This window comes from Schistocerca piceifrons, chromosome 3 (assembly GCF_021461385.2).
Source record: "Schistocerca piceifrons isolate TAMUIC-IGC-003096 chromosome 3, iqSchPice1.1, whole genome shotgun sequence".
NCBI lineage: Eukaryota > Metazoa > Arthropoda > Insecta > Orthoptera > Acrididae > Schistocerca > Schistocerca piceifrons.
The window spans coordinates 275,277,049-275,299,773 of record NC_060140.1 but is presented as its reverse complement, the minus strand read 5'-3'; the positions used below and the strand labels follow the sequence as shown (position 1 = coordinate 275,299,773).

General features: G+C 39.3%; 1 protein-coding gene across 1 annotated transcript in view; it reads left to right on the top strand.

Annotated features, from left to right (window-relative positions):
• LOC124789711 overlaps positions 1-9,047 on the top strand; it is a 106,743-nt gene extending 97,696 nt beyond the window's left edge. The window contains exon 6 of the mRNA XM_047257162.1: positions 5,442-9,047. Coding sequence (XP_047113118.1) covers positions 5,442-5,473 — 32 coding nt within the window. The 3' untranslated portion in view covers positions 5,474-9,047. The remainder of the gene's footprint in view (positions 1-5,441) is intronic.
• The last annotated feature ends 13,678 nt before the right edge of the window (positions 9,048-22,725 follow it).

Below are 22,725 nucleotides of genomic sequence, written 5' to 3'. Positions count from 1 at the left end.
TTCAGCAGATAAGGATTTTGATAAGTTTTGGTCTTTCTCCTTTTTTGCATTTTCTATTTTAATATTTAGTCAATCGCATATTCTGTAAATGTCTGATTTAGGATTTTCAAAGGCTATGTTGTGCTCTCCTACAAAAATCCATCAAAATTTATCACTGGATACAGGCAATTTTTGTTGTTGTTCACATTCTTCTTTGTATTGATCATAACAGATTTCTATTGTGTACTCCTTGCTTATGAATTTCCTATTTGGACTATCAACTCTTTTGTAATGACTGGTATTCGTTGGCAGTCTATTTATGAAAGTGTTGACAAATTCACTATCTGCACTCAAATACTTTTTGGAATGATGCTGGTGTTCTCACCTTCCGTCTCCTGAAGGGGTTTTACAACATTCCTTTATTTTGGATGTTAAGTGTTCTAAATGCCCCTACTTCTTGCAGTCCACGAATATTAAAGAGCGCAGTCTCACAAACTTCAATGTGCTTTACACTAGATGACATCACAGAATACCTTATAATTGTGCTCTGTCTTGATGGATTGTCAGTTTTCTTTGTTGTTCTCTTTGTTTTGGTTGCTTGTATGCAACCATGAAGGTAGGCATTCTGAAAATCATAATTTCCCCTAGTCCAAAACTTCTGATAGATAGCCATTCTCTCTCCCTCATTGAATAACTGAAAACCTTTTTTTGCAGTTACAGTTAGGACCAGGCTTGCAGCTGTGACTCTCATTCCCTGTCCCTCATTTCTGAAGATAAGGCAAACCTCTATTGCGAGCTTCTTGGCATTTTCATTGTTGGCTCATACACCTCTTCCTTTTTCTTCCGTGACTCTGTTCGCCTTTCTTAGGATCTGCATTATTCTAAAAGAAAAAAAGAAAGAAATCCGTAGGCCTAATGTCATTTAAATACAAAAAGATTTTCTTCGAAAAACACACTGAAATTCATTTACAATTTTAATTCTACTACAGTTCTTATTAACAAATCTTAATCAAAAATACACTGAAAATTATTTTGTAGATACATTACATTACCTAAACAAGCAAGCTACATGGTTTAAAACATAATATGCTCACAAATATGTGCACAGGAGAATTTTATAACACAGTTGTAGTTCTCTGTATTAATCCATAGCATGTATAACATGGTAACTACAACAAATAACATCTGCATTTATCCATAGCATGTATAACATCTTAACTACAGTAGATACTGTTGTTTACATGAAAAGGAAAATATGAGGTTAGTGTAAATACTTACTTTACTTTCTTCATTATTACTGCTGACATTACTTTCATAGTCTGTCTTGTGGTAGTCTAGATCTTTATCATTGTCATCACCCTCAAAATCATCGTTTAATAGCTTTTCTAACATCGCAAAATTGTCCATTCTTCATGCCTCCAAACTTCAACTTCCTGACCGTAGCCATTTTCTCACAGTTATGTTATACATGCAGATGTCACAACTTACCAGGAAAAAAACAAGCTGTATTCTGCTGCCATCTGTGAAGAATTTTTGGAAACTAACTCATCTATTTATTTCAACAAGCAAGATACTACATGATAAGTGGTGTAAGTCATTTTTGGCTAAAATGTCAGTTGCCATGCTTTACGCCTGAGCCCCTCAAATGCTTCAGCGGCAGCATCTGTGTCTTGCCTTTCATTTGGAACTGCTACAGTAAATTTACTTAAATCATCTTGAAATGTAAACGTATACCTGTTACTGTACTTTATATGTCCATAGGGCTTGCCATGTCCATTGAACATTTTTCAAACACTGTCTCAGCTGTATCAGTAATTTCTAAAGGCATTCTTGTTTTTGCTTGTGTGCGCCTATTTCTTTGACAGGGCGGACTCCTTTCTATCTAATCCTCAATGTCACGCTTCATTCTGCACCACTGCTTGTAAGCTGTTATTCTTTCTAATATCCTATGCATTCCTTGGTGCCCTCCCAAGGGGTTATCGTGCATCTCTTTTAATATGTTGTTCTCATCTTGTAGACTGATTCCCTTTTCGCTATCTGTATGCTTTCGTATTTCTAGAGTTACCTGCACCCTTCACACATTCACGGGTCGCTTTCTCCACTTGCTTTCACTACAGGGATTTTCACTGTGTCTACCTTCTGTTTCACGTTAGTGTCTTCAGCTTTCTGGGCATTATTCTCCTCAGAGCATACACATTAGGGTAACCTTCCTGGTTTGTATATTACCAAATAATCATATTTTTTGAGCTTCAGTCTCTACTTCAGCAGTCGCGAACTCGGATCCTTTACATTAAATATCCACTTTAATAGCTTATTGTTGGTTACCACTGTAAATTTTCCTCACTATATGTACAGTCAGAACTGTTTCAGTTCATGTATTATAGCCAGCAATTCTTTCTCCATAGTGCTACAATTTAGTTCCACCTTGTTCAATGATCTGGATGCGTATGCAGTGGACAAGTGGTCACCAGCTTGCTTTCCTTGTGACAAAACTGTCCCCAAGCCTGTGCTGCTAACATCAGTGGTGGAAAAAACAGTTTTGTGAAGTCTGGGTACTGAAGTTGTGGAGGATTTATCAATTCCTCCTTCAGTTCTTTGACCGCATTATTTTGTTGTTAACTCCAGTTGTACTCCACTCCTTTCTTTAATAACTCACGGAGTGGTTTTTCAATTTTGCTGATGTGTACAGTGAACTGCCAGTAGTACCTTATTAATCCTAAGAACCTTTTCAATTCTTTTGTCGTTCTTGACTGTGGAAATAACTTTGTTTTTTCCACTTTTGCCATGTTCCGTGAGATTCCTTTTTCCGTAATACAGTGGCCTATGAAGATCACTTCCTTTCTTCTCACTTTTATCTGGTTGCAACTTCAGGCTATGTTCTCACAGCCTATCAAAGATTTCCTGAAGCTTCTCATTATGCCCCTGCAGGTTTCATCTGTAGACTGTCTAAATAAACAAAACATTAAGCTCCTTGCAACTCTGCCAAAACTGAACTCACATGTCACTGGAAGCATCCTGGGGTTCCTTTCAGTATCAGCATTATCTTATATTCATAATACTGATAATTTGAACTGAACACAGTTTTCTCTCTGTCCTCGTCTGTCAATATTCGATGGTATCTGCCTGCAAAATAAAGCATCGAGAAGTACTTTGCTACACACCGCCTACAATAATATCGCTTAATCCACTATGATTCTGCGCTTCTGTTGGCCACTGGAATCTGTCTTTTTCGGTACTAATAATAATGGCGCATACCAGCTACTCTTCGCTTTGACAGTTAAGTCAGCTTTCAGCATTTGCTCATTTAAAGCTTCTTTTAGTGCTCTGGGGATCCGGTATGGTCTAGCATTCACTACCTTCCCTGCATGATCCAGTGCTATCAATAGGTGTATGACAATTTGTCACCTGGTGGATGGTATACATCTTCGTACTCAGTGCACACCAACAGTGATGCATTCTTTCCTCTCTCTTTTAAATGATAAACTCTCAGCTGTTTTTGTAAAGCGCTAACACAACTTTGTTTTGTTTGTGGCTTCCGTGCTGCCTTTTACTTGGTGTACTCTTTCTAATTGCTCTATTCCACTGTCAGTAACCTGACATTCTTCAATTGAATTTCAAGGCATTCTCTATGCGTTTGCCGTTTCAAACTCTCACTAATGATTCAGGCACAAGCACACTATGTGCAATCTCCTGTCTCAGGATAATTATTTCCCTTTCACTTCCTCATGGTACCTTGCCTTCCACTCTCAACAGCATTACTTTTTTTCTTCTGTCAGAACCCTATTGCCCTGTTGAATTCTTGATCCCCTTCAAACCCATAAGCTTTTGGTTTCTCTTCTGCTACCAAGGGTATATGTTGTCCTTCCAGTTTTAAGACTTTTCTGCATAATGTAACTTGACCTTATGCTCTGTTGGGAAAGTCTCTTCATATCACCCCATCATATGGTATGTCTAATTCTGATACCCATACACATGGAACTTACGCCCGACTTTTTCAACACCATCCACATTTGAGTGTATTTTCACAGCATGTGTATTGTTCTCACTGCCACTGCTTTGCTGATGACACCTTTCAGATCAAACCTTTCTGTTTTGTTTTTTCTGGACAGTTTACAGTAATAGTCATTCTATACCAAAGACAGAACTGTGCTCCTGTGTCTACTTACAATTTTAATTCCTTCCTTAACCCTACACAATATAACACTAAAATATCATTTTTTGCTGCACAGTGTATCACCATAACTTTGGGTTTATTTAAAGCCATAGAGCCCAACTGCACGGCTTTGGCATTCCTTAGTTTCCCCGTGCCTTCCCCATTTTACCTGGTGTTGACACTGTGCTCTTTCTCTATGCATGCTACATGACTTCATGGGCAGCCCTTGGCATAATGCACCAATCACTTGCACTTGAAACAATTCACATTTTTTTACCTTATAGATGGGATGCCACAATTACCTAGTAGGCTACTTCGCAGACATCTCCATTCGCATAAATCTCCGTAGGTTTCCTTATTATTTCCCCTAAATTTGCTGACATCTATAGGAGTCAATTTCCTCTGTCTTGCTCAACTTTCTGCATTGGTGTCACCCTGGTTAGTGAACTCTTTACCTGTCATGACTCAGAACCTGCCTTCTGGATTATTCGTTCTGCATTTACTCACATTGTGTCCTTGCAAGCCACATGTAAAACATTCTAAATCTTTAACTTGTTTTGAGACCTTCACTGTGTCCATTCCACAATTAAACTTTATCCTCGGGGCCTTCCGTTTTCTTTCATTGACAATATCATACTTTCCTCTTGGAGATCTAACTCCATTGCTGCTGCCAATCCAGTTTTGTATTTTCTGCTTCCTACTATTGTTTGTTACCGTTACTTAGGTCCTGAATATAACCAGTTCTTCCCAAGAAGTCCATCAACTCTATGGCACCTTTAACATTCTCTTGATTTGTAAGCCTAGTTACAGCTTCTCTAAAATCCCTCTGCATGTGATTGATTCTATTTGCCCACAACAAAATTAGCTCTCCTTGCCCTTCCCTAGCTCAGAACACTTTGCAACGGTAGTAGTCCATTGTCAGTTTAGACGGGTAACTTTCTTCCAGAACACACTTTCTTTCTCCCATGTACCCGTTCTTTCACGTGTTCGCAGTCTTGACCTTGCCTCACCAATTATTTTTGCTTTAATGAATTTCAGCAAGGTTTTGTGTTCCTCTGGCTTGACTAATTCAAAAGTGGCATTTATGTTCTCTATGAAGTCCTTAAGGTAGTCCCTAAGGTCTCATGTATTCCGCTCTAATACCTTGGAAGTAGTACATAAAGCCATCTTAACTGACAATCTAACAGCACTGGTAGATAAAGATGCTTCTACAGGAGCTATCTTACCAAACTTAACTATTGTAACACTTTAAAATTCAGGACAGTACGCTGTAACAATGTCAACTAAATATGACCCACTTTTCTTGTAGTGTATCGAGACGAGTCGAGCTGCTCTGAGTAACCTGATGCATGTGCACTGCCCAAGTGCCCATGATCTGTGATGTGTTGGCCGCTACCTGCTTGGCTGTGCCGACCCCGTCGTTCGCCTTGGCTGCTGCTGCTACAGCTGCTTCTGCTAAGTCTGCTGCTGCTGCTGAACCCTGACCCTTGGTTTCAAACCTGTGAAGTGCAGGCTGCTCGGGCACCTCTGTGCATGGTAGATCTGCACTGTGTGCTGTTGTAGCCCTGAGTTACCCTGCACCCGCCAGCACTCCCTTCGGACTCTGCTGTTGTGGGGCGAAACTCCTACTTATGGTGATAGTTGCCACAGCTTCTTGTAGTTTGCCACTGCCTAAATGCACATCTGATATGGTGACTAGCTCTGTGATGAACTGTGATTAGATCCAACCAGCTGCCTGCCTGCAACTGCTGCCAACAACTTCTCTAAAACTTCTCTAAGACTTGTTGCCAACACTATCTGCTTGGTGTGTCCTGCTGCCAACTTTTGTTACTCTTTTCCCTGTACGTGCTTGGCATGACTTAGTGTTAAGGGCTGCTTGCCACATTATTGATGGTATTTGTGCATTATTGTTAAGCATTCTTCAGAGCCTGGGTGGAGGGGTAGAGATGCCTGTCAGTATGGTCATACACTGCATCCTCTGAGTAACCTGATGCATGTGCACTGCCCAAGTGCCCATGATCTGTGATGTGTTGGCTGCTACCTGCGTGGCTGTGCCGACCCCATCGTTCGCCTTGGCTGCTGCTGCTCATGACGTAGGTCCGTCCCACCAAAAGGCCCTCTCTCTTTCTCCCTCTCGTCCCATGCTCTCTAACCAGAGGTGCTGCCCTCCTATTATTCTTAATTAGTCCGTGTCAATGGCTCTGCTGTTAGAATACACAAGGCCCACTTTGTGTATTAATATCTTACAGCTATTTAGCTCCTTCCCACACACGGCTATCCATCCACCTGGTGTCTGACCAGCCTGCACTTCCAGTTCTGTGGCTCCGTGTGTGTGTGTGTGTGTGTGTGTGTGTGTGTGTGTGTGTGTGTGTGTGATGATGTAAATCCCAAAAAATCACCCTATTTGCTTGGCTGTCTTTAATGCAGGTTTGTGACTGTATACAAAATAAAAAAGTTTGGCAGCTGCTCCTTGTTAACAATATAAACATTCACTCATTTCATATTGTTGAAGGCTTCCCTTTGATTAGATTTATGGAATACTGTGGACGAATAAGTGACTAGTAGGTAATTACAGTTACCATGTGTTTTCTGTGTTTTGTTTAAATGATATTCTGTTAGTTTTTTATCATTTCAAAGAATTTTAAATTACTTGCTACAGTAACAGCGTAGAGGGCCCTTCGGTTTACTTGCCCAGCACCTTCATGTGCAACTGTGTTGATTAGTGTTAATATATGAGACCTTGGAGAACAAAGACCATAAAGAGGATATGTAACTGTCGGTGAGAGAGATTAGAGAGTTATCACTTTTTCTGATCACAGTTGTCCCTCCCTCTTCTGGGTACCTTGTCTTCCATTTATTGGGATTATTTCAAGCATTGAACTTGAGTTGTCAACACGCACATAAACATAAACCAGACTGAATACTTGATGTGAATTTTTCAACCTTGTTTAAGTGCTTTAGATGACTCAGTGCCTCTACTATGCTGTGAGTTGTTACCTTTACTGCTAAGTTATTTACATTCTGCCAGAGTTTTCCATACTATATGAACATTAAGCTTTTTTTTTTTTTTTAGTGATAAATGAAGTGACATAAATAAACCATTCAGAATCTTATTTTACCATTAACTAATTGTTCAGTGTGAGTGTTTCAATTGCTGTGTACCTCATGTGGTTTACAAATGAATTAGTTGTGGCTTAACTATGGGCAGTAACTGAAAGCTAGTCATCGCTTTCTATTTCTATGGTGTGCAATATATACAACATTATTTTGGTATTGTATATTAATATCAAGAGAATATCAAAATTATATTTTTCATAGTCATTAGAAATATTTAATTAACTCCACTGAAGATAAGCTACTGTAGGAGGAGTGTATGAGAATAACAGAAAAAATTCTTTCATTAAAAGGAATGTTACTGCTTGTAATGTTCCACATTTATTGCAAGTAAATCCAGAAGTAATTCTCTGACCTAAGTTCAGACCAGGATAAAGATTATATTATGAAAAGAGTAGACTTCTACTCATTGCATAGTGATGTTGACTTGCAGACAGTCACCACAAAAATACTAGCAAGCACATAAGCTTTCGGCCAAGATATTTTGACATTTGTCAGCGTGATGGTCAGCATTTAACTAACTCATTTGGGAAGGTGTGTGGAAGTTAGCAACTGGTGATTTGCTCATGGAACTATCATGGTGTGTTTGCTGGGAAAAAATTAAGTAAAACATAGAAACTGTGCATTATTTCAAGTGGCTAATTAATCTGAACATTTTCATTTCTAATAAGAGGTTAGTTTCTAAACTACTGTGCCATTTCACTTCGTATAAATTAAGATATGAATTATGAGGTAGCAAAACCTTAGCTCCATAGCAGAAGTGCAAAATTGGTATTGCATTTTCTGTATTAATGTGTTAGAAATCAATACTGAAAATAGTGATTCATGTCTTGTTTCCACTATAGTTATTTGTTTGAAAACAATGTGAGTATATTAACTTGCATTTCAGTGTTTGCTTTACAAAGAAATACTTATATGAATTAATTATTAAGAGTTAAAGTTTCTTTTCTATCTAATGGGTAAACAGAATTTCTAAAGTGCCTGTGTTATCTGCATGGCTTTGGTAATACAGTGTATAGTGAAGATGATGGGATGGCTGAAGCAGAATTGTGTTCAGAATTTCATCAGATTCCAAATTTCTTCCTAATGAGTGATTAACAATATTAATGCTAGCAATACAAAAGAAAGGGAAAAAAGCAACTCTGGACTTGTGCTGTAAAGAAGGATGTTAAGTACTTCAGAGCAAATACCTGGAAAATGCAATGACAACCCGTGTTCATTAACACCAGATAACCATCTGTGGTGACACTCCTTACAATCTTGTATGGGGAGAAGTTACCACCAAATGATTCTTTTGGAACAGTGATGCGAAGTGTCACTTTTCTCCATGGGTTGTTTTTTCATTGTTGAACTGTTGTGCCATATCTTTGTCACTCAGTATCTTAACTGAATGTGTGTTAAATACATATTAGAAGCAGTGTTGCGTTTGAGATAGTTGGATAAATCAGTTGCTGGTAAATACTCATTTGCTTTGGTCTGCTTTTTTAAATATGTATTGTGTATATGGTTGAGAGGGGATGAGAGAGGATTTTATTTTACATTCATGCATTTAAGAAGTTGAACCACATTTTCTGTGGTTAAAGAAATGTTTGTACCAATGATACTGTTACATTGTACCTGTAAACTTTTAATTAAAAAAACATTCCATCACTGAGCACATAGTGCAATGATGTATTTCAAAAATGACTAATGAGTAGAATGTTGCAATGATGTGTATTGTTTGGTTGTTATATTGATGAGGAAGACAGATTAAGTGTTTCAAATGATATCCTGTGAATAAAATATGTCTGTAACCTGTGAAAAAGTGTTGATTTATAGTTTTTAATATATTTTTCTTATCTCTAAAATAAAGATTTTAATACACTTTAATTTGAAATGATGTTCTCCAATAAAGAAAGCTCCTTCCATATATGGATCCGCCACAATTTGACTTTTTGATTAATGTAATTACATGATGTCAGCTCAAGTTTTATCCTGCAGGTAGCTGGTGCATTTTAAGTTGTCTGTTGAGTCTTTAATGTTAGATATTTCGTTTTGAGAAACATGTGCAGCCTGACAAAAAAAGTGAAGCACCCAAAAGACATAGTTGGATGTAAGTGTAAATTTGTACATGCAAATGGCATTGACAAGGATGATTAGAGTTGAAGTTTTTTTGACAGGTAGAACAGCTACCTAAGTGCTTTAGTGTTCATGTTTAGTGGTGTTGCCAGCCATGGTATGTTATATAAGAGGCGCGAACAGTGCCCGATGTTGAGTTGGTCTCTGTGAAGGACATGAAGATGCCACATACTCGTTTGAGATGGAACTATTAGTACATGACGGGATTTATTGGAAGCATCATTGTAAGTCTCCATTTGGCTGGCTATTCAAATTGTGCAATATCCAAATGTGACAGTGGCGTGTTGTTGGACTGCAAGAGAACATGAGGGCAGTCATACTCATCGTGAAGGCTCCAGGTGACCATGTCTGACCATGAGGTAGGATACCATATTGTGCACTGTCACCTGAACGTCCAGATGTCAGACACTCAGATCGATACCAAGCATTGTGTGTCGGTAGAGTATCAACCAAACCACCAGTTTAGTTAGTTATGTGTGCTGTTGTCTAGTAGAAAATGCGTAAATGGTAATTAAAAGTGAGTTGGTAGAGTGTCAGATTGTCATTCTAAAGGTCCCGAATTTGAAACCCACTGACGGAGATCTTTTTTTAACAGATTACGTGTGAAATTGTTATTTGGGAGAACGTTATCCTGCCATATAAAAGGATGTTTTGGAATTTGTAGCAATGTTCTTTTGGTAGGCTATTTCACTTTGTCAGTTGAAAGTTGCAAACCTATAGCATACATTTGTATAGATAACACCACACCTATCCAAGAACAAGTGATAGACTCCTTGCAACATTGTGTCATCTAGCACCATGGTCTGGAGACTAGCAGCAGTGGAACTAGGGAATTATCATCGCATGCATAGGCTGCAATTAATACCTAAACACACAGCTGCATTTTGAGTGGTACTGGGACTGGGAAGCTTCTACTGCTAAAGAATGGTGTCTCATTGTGTTCAGCAGTTAATCACAGTTCTGCACTTCTGGGTCACCATTTAATTCCAAGGAAATTTGGGAGTGGAGCACTGGGTTTTTTAATTGAGGGTAGGTCGAGCTGATTAAAGTTTCTTTTATTAACCTTGCTCCTTCATACTTACGCTTTCAAAATACCAATTCCACAGAACTCCGAGCCATCTAGGCCCAGTGATATGTTGATGAAGGAGACAAAACACCAGGCACCGTAGCTTCGCACTGCTGGGGCACATGATGGTGATGGCAGAAGCAGCTTGTTTTTGGAGGGTCCCTATGTGGGAAGCAGTTGGGGTCAGGACATTGCTCTGTAACAGAAACCTGAAAAAAAACTGATCATGAACCTTCAATTTGTGCACCCAGCCATCAGATCTGCTCTTTTAAAGCAATACAACCATAAAAACGTCAAATAACCAAATGGAATGAATAAACAGTAACTCAAGCAAACTCTATAACTCGAAGCTATTTAATATTATAAATCTCTGGCAAAAGCTAAAACTAGATAATTTTGACATTTATAATACTAAAAATAGGGTTCTTTTAATACTGATTATAAAACCCTCTTAAACTTCAGTAATGCCTTGTTCGAAAAAGTCTTACAGTAAGTGAACACCAAAATACCAGACTTAACTATACTATGACATCACATTTCACATGGTTGATGCACACAACACATGTAAGATTTTTAAGACGGTTACACAGAACATATACCAGCAAACCTTAAGTTAGTGACAGTAACTTCTAAGGCTAAGTTTTTGAAACAGCCACAAGTTGCTCCTAGTATTTTGCAAGAGTCATTTGTGGCTGAATTCAAAAACTTAAGTTTTAATAGTTGCTCCCCCTGCAGGCAATACTTGTTCTTTCTAAACTTCTAAAGCTGCCAGTCTAGTGGCCTTTGATTTCACTATACCCAAACTACCGTCCTCTTACAACTGCTTAGTCTCAATAACCATAATATCACTTCAAGTAAGGCATTAAGTTGACTTGGGTCTTATAATTTACAAATATGGGACTAACCCTTTATTTCTCCCGCCAGTAGGTGTGGGTTAATTTAGATCTTAGTAATTGGCAGGATTTAGCCCCTTGTCACTAGGTGGGCAGTAGCCTAAACATGTGTTAGCCTATGCTTAAAGTGATAACTTTCCTATGTGCAGAACAAGACTAATTCATCACTTACTGCTAATCCACCACTAAGAACCATGCCAGACAAGGCGGTGAAAACCATTATCATGTGTTGGCAGATCATACAACAGCAGCATTCAACTGCTGCGTTCCACTTGTGCAGTTATGGTTGAGTACAGAAAAACCCTTCTGTGCTCTACTGCCAACTGAGATAACTACGTCTTGTTTTCCTCAGTCATTGACAAGGAAACACAGACACCATGGCCAAGCGAGGTGGCGCAGTGGTTAGGACACTAGACCCACATTCAGGAGGGTGATGGTTCAATCCCACATCCGGCCATCCTGGTTTAGGTTTTCCATGATTTCCCTAAATGCTTGAGGTAAATGCTGGGATGGTTCCTTCAAAAGGGCACAGCCGACTTCCTTCCCCATCCTTCCCTAATCCGATGAGACCGATGACCTCGCTGTTTGGTCTCTTCCCCCAAACAACCCAACTCCAACAGACACCATGGCACAATTTACACAACAGTATCGCTAGGCACTCAGACAGCAACTGGTTTCAAAATCATTCAAGTAATACAATATCAAACAACAATATTAATAAACTGACTGTGCCTCTGGAAGCTCGCTCAGATTCTGTATTGTCATAGGTCACACCATCACCCAATACAACCAAGGACAACTTAATCTTACATGGGGCGCTCGGATTCAACCATCAGTCTGTTGCAACATCAATGACCTAGCCACTTAAAATACCTCTGTCCTTTTGACTTCACTTGCTGTCATTTGACTGTCTGGCCGAGTAGAGTCCTCCTCATATGAGGAAGGCAACCCGTTTCTTGCCATAATTAAGCAAGACCAAAAGTGTCACTGACAGAACAGGGTATTAAACCAACAATCATAATTCATTCATGGACTACACCATTATTTCACAAACCCAACAAACTTCCGTCTCCCAACTAGAAACAATGCATTAATAGGAAAACACACATGCAGGAGCAGAATTCAATTTCCCATCTGCATCGTCAATTGCTCGGGAGTGCAAAATACCAACATACAAAATTATGTGAAGTCTGAACAATAACCACCAAACACTTTTAAGCCAACAAACTAACCACATCCACCAATAACCAAGTAGGTGATCGAAAGGCAGCCCCAACGACTCAACAAACAATAACCTCATGTCTTACATGCACCAGGAAGCAACAAATATCACCCCAAATACCAGCAGCCAGTACTTCCAGTAAGCTCCGCACCATTCGATACTACAAACCAAAAATACCGGAACCATGTTGGCTGACCACATCCCATAATATTGAGCCACCACCAACCACACAAATTTGGCGAACACTTTTTATAATGGAATACTCATGAGACAGCAAGCACAAGTTCTGCAACCAACTATCATTGTTGGTCACCACTTGTATTAACATAATGCCTGCTATAGAGTAGACCCGATTCTGCAACAAGCTGTCAGAACTACCCAACGCTGGTGAACAGTCATTTACATCAACGGGGCCCCATGTGACTCCGAAATCAGAGTCCACAATGTGCACACTACCATCGTGAATCAGCACAGGCAATATGCGTCTCCACTAGCCAGAGCTGCACTCTTCACAAGCAGGCCAAGCAAGACACCTCACCTCAATCCACATGTCACAGCACACCAGCACTGGTGCAAAGTGGCACCACCAGTGTAACGTGCTAAGAGCCAATGTGGCTGGAGTTCAAATCGCTGCAGCACACTGCCAAATCAGCACATTACCCCAGATGATCACTGTCAGTGAGTATGGCAGCGACTTTGGGAGAACTCCAATTCTAATGTTTTGGAGAGGCACAGTAGTGATACTTCCGGCATAATGGTGTGGCAAACTGTGGGGTATGGCTTCAGATCACAGATGGTAGTAATTGAGGGTACTCTGACAGCACAGCAGTACATCATGTGTCCGGTGTAACCTCTTATGTGAAAGTATTGTGGTGCCATTTTTCAAGTGAACATTGCTTGTCCACATGTGGCATTCACAGAGATGAACTGTCTGCGTGATGTTGAGGTATTACAGTGACCATCAAGATACCCACATCTGTCCCCGATAGAACATGTGTGGGACCAGTTCGGATGTAAGCTTAATCCTAATGCTAGAGTCCAGGATATCAAAAACCAGTTACAACAGTTGTGGGCCAATTTGCCTCAGGAGAGAGTACAATGGCTTTCAGACCCTTCCCAACTGAAGCAGTGCGTGCATCCGGTCCAGAGAAGGTGCATCATCATTCTGATAAATGGGCTTATACTGCCAAGTTCTTTGTAAATTTGACTTGATTTTGTAATCACTGAAATACCATCACATGCCCTCTCATCTTGTGAAGTTTAATTTCATTTCCTCTTCTCTCTCTGGATGCTTCACTTCTTTTGTCAGGCAGAGTATTTTCTTAATTAGCATTTAAATTAATGTTTCCATAACAATGAATCTGTGTTAGAAAATTAACTGAACCCCTTACCCCCCGCCCCCCTACACACACACACACACACACACACACACACACACACACACACACACACACACACACATACTCTCTCCAGGAATTTTGAAGCAAATTTTCTGGGTGCCTAGTTCCCAATTTGTGTGTCTGCCTAGTTGTAATGAATTTACGTAAAATTTATCATTACCGTTATATTTTAGTTGCTACTGTAGCTTTCAAATTGTCAGCTTGTAAATTAATATTTTCATTCATATTCCAAACAGACTGAATGTTTAACTTACTGGTATATCGAAATGTTCAAAACTGTTATTAAAGATAATGGCACATTCAGATATATGTTTGTTAAGTAATATTTACATGTTTCTTGCCTGATCCTCCAAAATACCGTTGAGATCAAATTATACAGGGTGGTTCCATGATGATGTAACAAACTTTTAGGGATGATGGAAAAGCCTAAATGTCTGAAACTGAAGTGAGGAATGCTGGTCTGGAAATGAAAGAGTCAAAAAGTGTTGTGAAAATCATTCTGATGAGCTGAGAGTGGAATATAAGTACTGGTACTGTTGTCACTAAGATTGTATAGTAGGCAATTTTCACAGGTGGTAGTATGAACCAAAACAAGAATAAATTTGTAGTGAATGTGGAATCTTAAAATTTGTACTTTAAGCTCTAACACTACTTCTGCAGAAGAGATGTTTCACAGTGGTGAAGGTGAACAAGTGCTCATAGCACTTAAGGTATCCATTTTAGAGCCCTTGTTTACTAGACTTTTTATCTCGTTTTGGTCTATACTACTAATTTTGAAAGTTGCCTACCCGACAATCTTAGCAACAGTAATACCAGTACTTGTATTCTGCTTCAGATATATGAGAATGATTTCACTTATAACTTCAGACTTGGTCATTTCTGGGCCAGGGTACGAAACTCCAAACTGATACATGTAGAGTTTGTGCAGAATAAAGTGGCCGTTAGCTGCGCAGTTGGCAGGGCATGCATGGGAGACTGGTAGTGGTGAGGGTTACGGGCAGGTGCTGGAGGTGAAGTGCCATTCTAAACCAAAGCCTATGCTCCTATTTTTTGTAAATTTTAAGTGGAGCACCTCCATGCCCACACTTACGTGTTGACCATTGAGAAAGATCTGTCTCCTCTGCTTTGGTTAGTGTCTAAAAAGAATTATGCTGAAAATGTAGCAATTTATTTTTGCCTGCCTTGTTAAACATTTGTTAACTTTCAGAGAAGCGTCATGAATAAAACCTACATTTCTCTTCTTGCCATGTTAATGGTTGCTTCTTTTGTCAAAACACAGCAGTGTTTACACAGTGTCATCTCACTAAAATATTGTGCAGACACAGTTGTGAGAGAATTCTGTTGTATATTAAGTGAGGAACTGAGGAAAATTAAGGTCAGTGACTTAAGAAAAAGCACATCCTCAGTACAAAATAAGCATGTAGTGTCTTCACTTATGTTGTTCCAAAACCCACAACATTTCTTGTTTCACAAAGTTGATATCCCTTGAAAATTCATGGAAAAGGTCTGTAGTGAGTGGAATAACACAGTCAATAATGAAGTTTTGCATAATAATGACATAGTTAAATACTCTCCTCTTTGCATGCTATCATTTGCCAAAATCTCATTTTGATATCTCAACTGTTACTGAAATATGAGGAATGTTGTGGATATGTTGCCCAGGCTTTGTTGTTGGCATGGGGCGATCGCAAATGAGTGTGCTACGTCACATTAATTTCCTTGAGATTGGTCACAGATAGAGAGCTGCATGCAAGTCTAAAGAAAAATTCAATATGTCAGCTAAATTTCATATGCAGCAACATATTATGCAATAGGCACCAAATGCAAAAACATAGCTACCCCTATTTTTCACTCCAGACTTTTTCGAATTTCTTGCAGTGTTTTTATTCCATGTGAATATCACAATAACTATGACCATTAACAAAATGATGGGCACATCATCATGAGCCTGACACATAAAGCTATAAGTACTACAAAAATGATTTTTTTTTTTACCAGATAGTTTCTGTGAAATCATATGAGAAAGACTGCTTGTGTGCACCTTGATTTTGTTATTGCTGACTGGGCAAAAGATGGCATACACTGTCATCCTCCCCTTCCAAACAAACGAATGAACTCACTCGGCACTTTGCACGAAAATTGATTACTGCACATCAGCCACCGTAACCTGTGTGGATTCTACCTTTCTCCATCATCCCTGAAAATTTGTAACATCATCATGGAATCACCCTCTATTTTGCTACTTGTTTGTCTGACAGGAAACACAATTGTGTTTCAGATCTTTGTAGAAACTTCTGAAAGTTTCATAGAGGAACTCTGTAAACTGTATTTATTAGGTACGTGTTAGTAGGCATCTGTACCTCACATTTGGAATAGTCATACATATAGTTTTGAATTTGTGGTTACTTCACACATACATAGCCTCTCCCATTTTTTACATGATGGGGTACTGATTTATTCTGTCGCACATGTACCCCTCTGTATTCCTTTGTTCACATGTTGTACTGTCAGCAACAGCCCAATAATTTCTAATTCATTGAAACAGAGTTGTACTTCGAGATTTTAATCCTCTAATATTTTGTTGTATAGTAGTAAGTGTTGCCATATCTTTTTTTTTCTCTATAAGGTGTTTGAAATTTATGAATTATTTATACAAAATATATTTGTCTGCAAGGGAGTTTCACTATGCGTAATAGTGACACTCCCATCTCCCTTCTTAAAGTCTCAGTTGAAAATAATCTTCTAATCTGTGAAGTTGTAAGCTATCATTTGAACAGTATGTCTGTATGTCCCGTATCACTAGCAAAGATTCAATATGACCATCCACATGTTCATGAGAAATGTCCACACCTTACTCGTTGTTGGACCACACTTTTCGTATTGCTTCAAAACCTCAATAAATGTAATTTTTGTGTCCACAGTTTCATTCCCTAACCCCTGTATTGGTAATCTGGCTCCCTTTTTCATCTTTTTAGTTGCTGTCTGTGAGGTGTGGCCCACCTCTGAGTGGCTGTTCCTTTTGTCTTTGTGTGCAATGTAATTCATTTTGTATGAATAAAAGCATTATGAACAAAGTAATTGTTGTTTATTTTTACTATGATGAACCACACACTACCAATAATCCCCCCAGAGGGCTCACAACTACTTCGTGGTCACATGAATGGTGCATAGCTATAGCTAGGAGCTTTTGCAACGTATCTTCCTGCTGCAGTCCCCCTCTCTGCCTCCTTTCTGTCCTTCTCCTATGACCCAGAAAAAGAACAAGAAATTTAGCATAAACAGTACTGTGCCAAACAATGCAAAGTCATCAGTGTTTACAGCATGACACGAAATATGTGGCCTTTACTAAATATAGTGAACTTTGTCATTTTCCACATTCCCTTGAAAAAATGTAAATCTGAAGACATTAGTTTATTAATATTGGTGACTGATATTTATTGTTGAAACTAGATCTTGACTTTTTCGAGGATTCATCCGTCCAAACAACTGTGCCTTAGGTATGATTTCGGGTGATAAGATGTATCTGCCGAACTCACATTTCCTAAGTTTTCAGAATCAGCTGTTCCAGCATTGCCCCATGTGACATGGGAGCTGGGAAGTATGTGTCAGCTTGCTTATGGGCAAAAATCAAAGAATGGAAAATCCAGGATGGAATGTAACAATACCAGAGAAGGAAAGTTGCTACTTACTATATAGCGAAGATGCTGAGCCGTGATAGGCATTACAAAAAGATTCACACAATTAAAGCTTTTGGCCATTATGGTCTGTGTCAGCAGCACACACACACACACACACACACACACACACACACACACACACACACACGTAAACACAACTTGCACGCATGTCTGCAGTCTCAGAGAGTTGAAACCCTTGCTTATGGGCAGGCGCAGCTAGTGTATGTACCTGCCAGGTGGCCCTATGGCATGCCTTCTGTGCACCATTTGGTGATTCCTGCCTCCAGGCAATGAGGTCACAGCAGTATTGTTCTGTATGCTACTTCACCCATTTGCCAACTGCTGCCTGCAAGTGGGCTTTTGAACTGTAGCGGCCTACTTTATACCAAAATGATCCAATTTTAAAGGTGCTTAATGTGGGGTATCAACTAAGATGCATGTTTCATAGTGCTGAAGTATAAATCCAAATACAGTACTTTAACGTTGCCAAATGTGCAAATTTGTATCAGTGGCATTGGCTTGGTTTGCTTCTATCAGCCAAACAGGCTTTGCTGTAGATCTGGTTGTCACCAACAACTTAATTCCATAAAATAGTAAAAGCAATATTCAGTAAATACTGAAACTGTTGTGTCTTCATAGCAAGCCTAGATTTACCTCAGGAGAAAGACGAATGGGTACTAAAGTGCCCATAAAGTATTGACTGACTTTAAGACTTTAATATAGAATACTTAACTTGGATGCAGTCCACGTCCACAGAGCACAAGAATAACTGTTTATAACACTGACTAGTACTGAATGTATGTCACATATTAATGTACGTTTAACTATAAACTTTGGTACGCAGTTCTGACTAACTATACAAGTGCTACCAGATCTGAGCTGTGATGATGCTGCTCTCATAGTTGGCTGTCATGGAGTGGGGTCAGTGGAGCTGCTCTCTGATGCAAGTAGACATCCAGCGGCATAAAGAACTTCTTGAAGACTTGCCTTCGCTAAGGTCTCTCATTTGTGGCTGCATCTGGCAGCAATTGTCCTCAGCTTGTGGCTCTGTTGTGAGGTACCAACTGTAACCTACGACCTCACACGTTGGACGACACTACAGAAATGAAATTCTGCTGCCACAAACCCATTTGTGTGACATCAGGGTCCTGGCTGTGAAACAAACCCAGTATGCACCATGTTGATTTATGTCTTTGCGAAACTAAAGTGACATATCTATTTTTGTATTTATACTTGTGACTGTGGCCTGTTCAAGAACATTTTCCCACACAAGCAATTTATCATTTGGTGAAAATATTAAGAATTGATTTGGCTGTCCATGTCATTTCCTTTCAAATTGTTTTTATTAGTTTCATACTCCCAGGATGGGGTGACTGATGACCCAAAAATCCAATCCATTCCAATCTTACCCTCTAATTTACCTGGGGTGCCCATGACACTGTTTCTTTAAGAATGGCCAGTCTTTAAAATGTCCTTGCAACTATTGATAGGTGATTATTTGGATCCATATTTAATGCTTTAATTTCTTCTGTCAGCTGACCTCAGTTGAAATTCTTCATCCTCTAGATCTACTGGGAGGACACTTATATCTATTTCCTCTGATTCCTCGATCTGCGCAAAAGTTTGTCATGTACATGAGAGAAGCTGAAGAACTATACAGCCAGATATACAGCCCCACAAAACACTTAATTGTTACTATCCTATTGTAACCCCCTACGTTTTCAGCCATGGCACCACTATAGTCCCATTAAAGTAATTTAGGGAACATAGTAAAATCAATGAAAATGTAAATAAAGATAAATTGTAAACAACAGCAAAACTCAATAAAAATCTACACATAAATGACAAAACTGCGAAGTTAATTGTTGTGACAGTTAAATTAATTCAAAAAAATATGACCAGTCTTAAATATAAGAGTTAGAGTGAGAACCAAAGAAAATTTCTAATTAATACAAATATTTGATGACACTGGTTAATAAACTTGAGCCACTGAAGAGGTGTTAAAATGGCTACAAGAAGTATCTGACACTACAGTTATTTCAATGGTTTATACCATTTCAACTCTCATTTTCCAGATTTGTAGTTTCATTTGTGCCAAAATGATAATCTTGAAATTATTTATTTGCAGGAAAACGTGTACCAAGACATCTGCGGATAATCTGATATCACAGATTATACTCTACTGGCCATTAAAATTGCTACACCAAGAAGAAATGCAGATGGTAAACGGGTATTCATTGGACAAATATATTATACTAGAACTGACATGTAATTACTTTTTCATGCAATTTGGGTGCATAGATCCTGAGAAATCAGCACCCAGAACAACCACCTCTGGCCGTAACAACGGCCTTGATACGCCTGGGCATTGAGTCAAACACAGCTTGGATGGTGTACACAGGTACAGCTGCCCATGCAGCTTCAACACAATACCATAGTTCATTAAGAGTAGTGACTGGTGTATTGTGACAATCCAGTTGCTCGGCCACCATTGACCAGACGTTTTCAATTGGTGAGAGATCTGGAGAATGTGCTGGCCAGGGCAGCAGTCAAACATTTTCTGTATCCAGAAAGGCCCGTACAGGACCTGCAACATGCGCTCGTGCATTATCCTGCTGAAATGTACAGTTTCGCAGGGATCGAATGAAGGGTAGAGCCACAGGTCGTAACACATCTGAAATGTAACATCCACTGTTCAAAGTGCCGTCAATGCGAACAAGAGGTGACCGAGACATGTAACCAATGGCACCCCATACCATCACGCCGGGTGATACGCCAGTATGGCGACGACGAATATACATTTCCAATGTGCGTTCACCACGATGTCACCAAACACGGATGCGACCATCATGAAGCTGTAAACAGAACCTGAATTCATAGGAAAAAATGACGTTTTGCCATTCATGCACCCGGGTTCGTCGTTGAGTACACCATTGTAGGCGCTCCCATCTGTGATGCAACGTCAAGGGTAACCGCAGCAATGGTCTCCGAGCTGATAGTCCATGCTGCTGCAAACATCGTCAAACTGTTCGTGCAGATGGTTGTTGTCTTGCAAATGTCCCCATCTGTTGACTCGGATCGAGACGTGGCTGCACGATCCGTTACAGCCATGCGGATAAGATGCGTGTCATCTCGACTGCTAGTGATACGAGGCCATTGGGATCCAGCACGGCGTTCCGTATTACCCTTCTGAACCCACAGATTCCATATTCTGCTAACAGTCATTGGATCTTGACCGACGCGATGATACGATACGATAAACTGCAATTGCGATAGGCTACAATCTGACCTTTATCAAAGTCAAAAACATGATGGTACGCATTTCTCCTCCTTACACGAGGCATCACAACAACATTTCACCAGGCAACACCGGTCAACTGCTGTTTGTGTATGAGAAATCGGTTGGAAACTTTCCTCATGTCAGCACGTTGTAGGTGTCTCCACCGGCGCCAAGCTTGTGTGAATGCTCTGAAAAGCTAATCATTTGCCTATCACATCATCTTCTTCCTGTCGGTTAAATTTCGCTTCTGTAGCACGTCATCTTCGTGGTGTAGCAATTTTAATGGCCAGTAGTGTAAAACCTTTAATATTTGCTGCTTTCTTTAACAAGATTTGTAACTATAGTGGATTGCAAGGGTATATTGTAATACAAAATGCAGTTGCGAGAATGAATGGATGAAGTTTGTGAACACAAGTTAACAGGCATACATTGGTGAACTAAAACATTACGACTACCTGCTTCGTATTCCAGATATCTTCCGTTGGGTGCCTTGATCGCTCTTGGTGTGTGGTTTGACTCAGTGACTAATAGTTTTAGTAATCTCACAAAATGCATTTTTTTTTTTCAAAACTAATGTCTCTCAGTGACTTTATTCAGTGGCTGTCAGGGGAAATCAAATGCATCTGCATTTGATTGATAGTTATTGGTCCCATATTTGCTGTCACTGGTAAAAAATTATCATTAACTTTTGTGGTCATTAATTTCTGCTAGAAATAATAACAGTAAATTCTGTATGATTTCTCACTCTTCTATTTTTTTAATATGGGGTACTGTATGGCTCAAGATATAGTTTGCTTTATGTTTTATTCTCATGCATTCTATGTTTAATTTACCAATGATACTTGGTAGTTTACCTCTAAATCTTGGATAGTCCATCTTCTGAATTATGTAGGGTTAGCATAAGTTACTCTGATTCCAGTTGTTATCTGTCCATTGGCCCTTTCAATGTTTAATTCTCCTCTGATTTGTTTTTGGAGATTCCTACTGGAATGAAAGAGAAGCAATGGTTGAGAAGTGAGTGACATGCGGTTGTAGCCTGTCTCTGATGCTATTCAACCTGTACATTGAGCAAGTGGTAAAGGAAACAAAAGAAAAATTTGGAGACAAAATAAAAACTTTGAGGTTCGCCGATGACATTGTAATTCTGTTAGAGATAGCAAAGGACTTGGAAGAGCAATTGAGTGGAATGGACAGAGTCTTGAAAGAGGATTTAAGATGAACATCAACAAAAGCGAAACAAGGATAATGGAGTGCAGTAGAATTAAATCAGGTGATGCTGAAGGAATTACATTAGTAAGTACTTAAAGCAGTAGATGAGTTTTGCTATTTGGGAAGTAAAATAACTGATGATGGCCGAAGTAGAGAGAATATAAAATGTAGACTTGCGATGGCCAGAAAAACATTTCTGAAGAAGAGAAGTTTGTTAACATCGTATATAGATTTAAGTGTCAGGAAGCCTTTTCTGAAAGTATTTGTATGGAGTGTAGCCATGTAAGGAAGTGAAACATGGATGATAAACAGTTAAGGCAAGAACATGTTAGAAGTTTTTGAAGTGTGTTGCTATAGAAGAATGTTGAATATTAAATGGGTAGATCACATAACAAATGAGGAGGTACTGAATAGATCTGGCGAGTAAAGAAATTTGTGGCACCACCTGTCTAGAAGAAGGGATCGGTTGATGGAGGGAAGTGTGGGGGTAGAATTAGTAGAGGGAGACCAAGAAACGAATACAGTAAGCAGATACAAAAGGATGTTGGTTGCAGTAGTTATTTGGAGATGAAGAAGTTTGTACATGATACAGTAGTATGGAAAGCTGCGTCAAA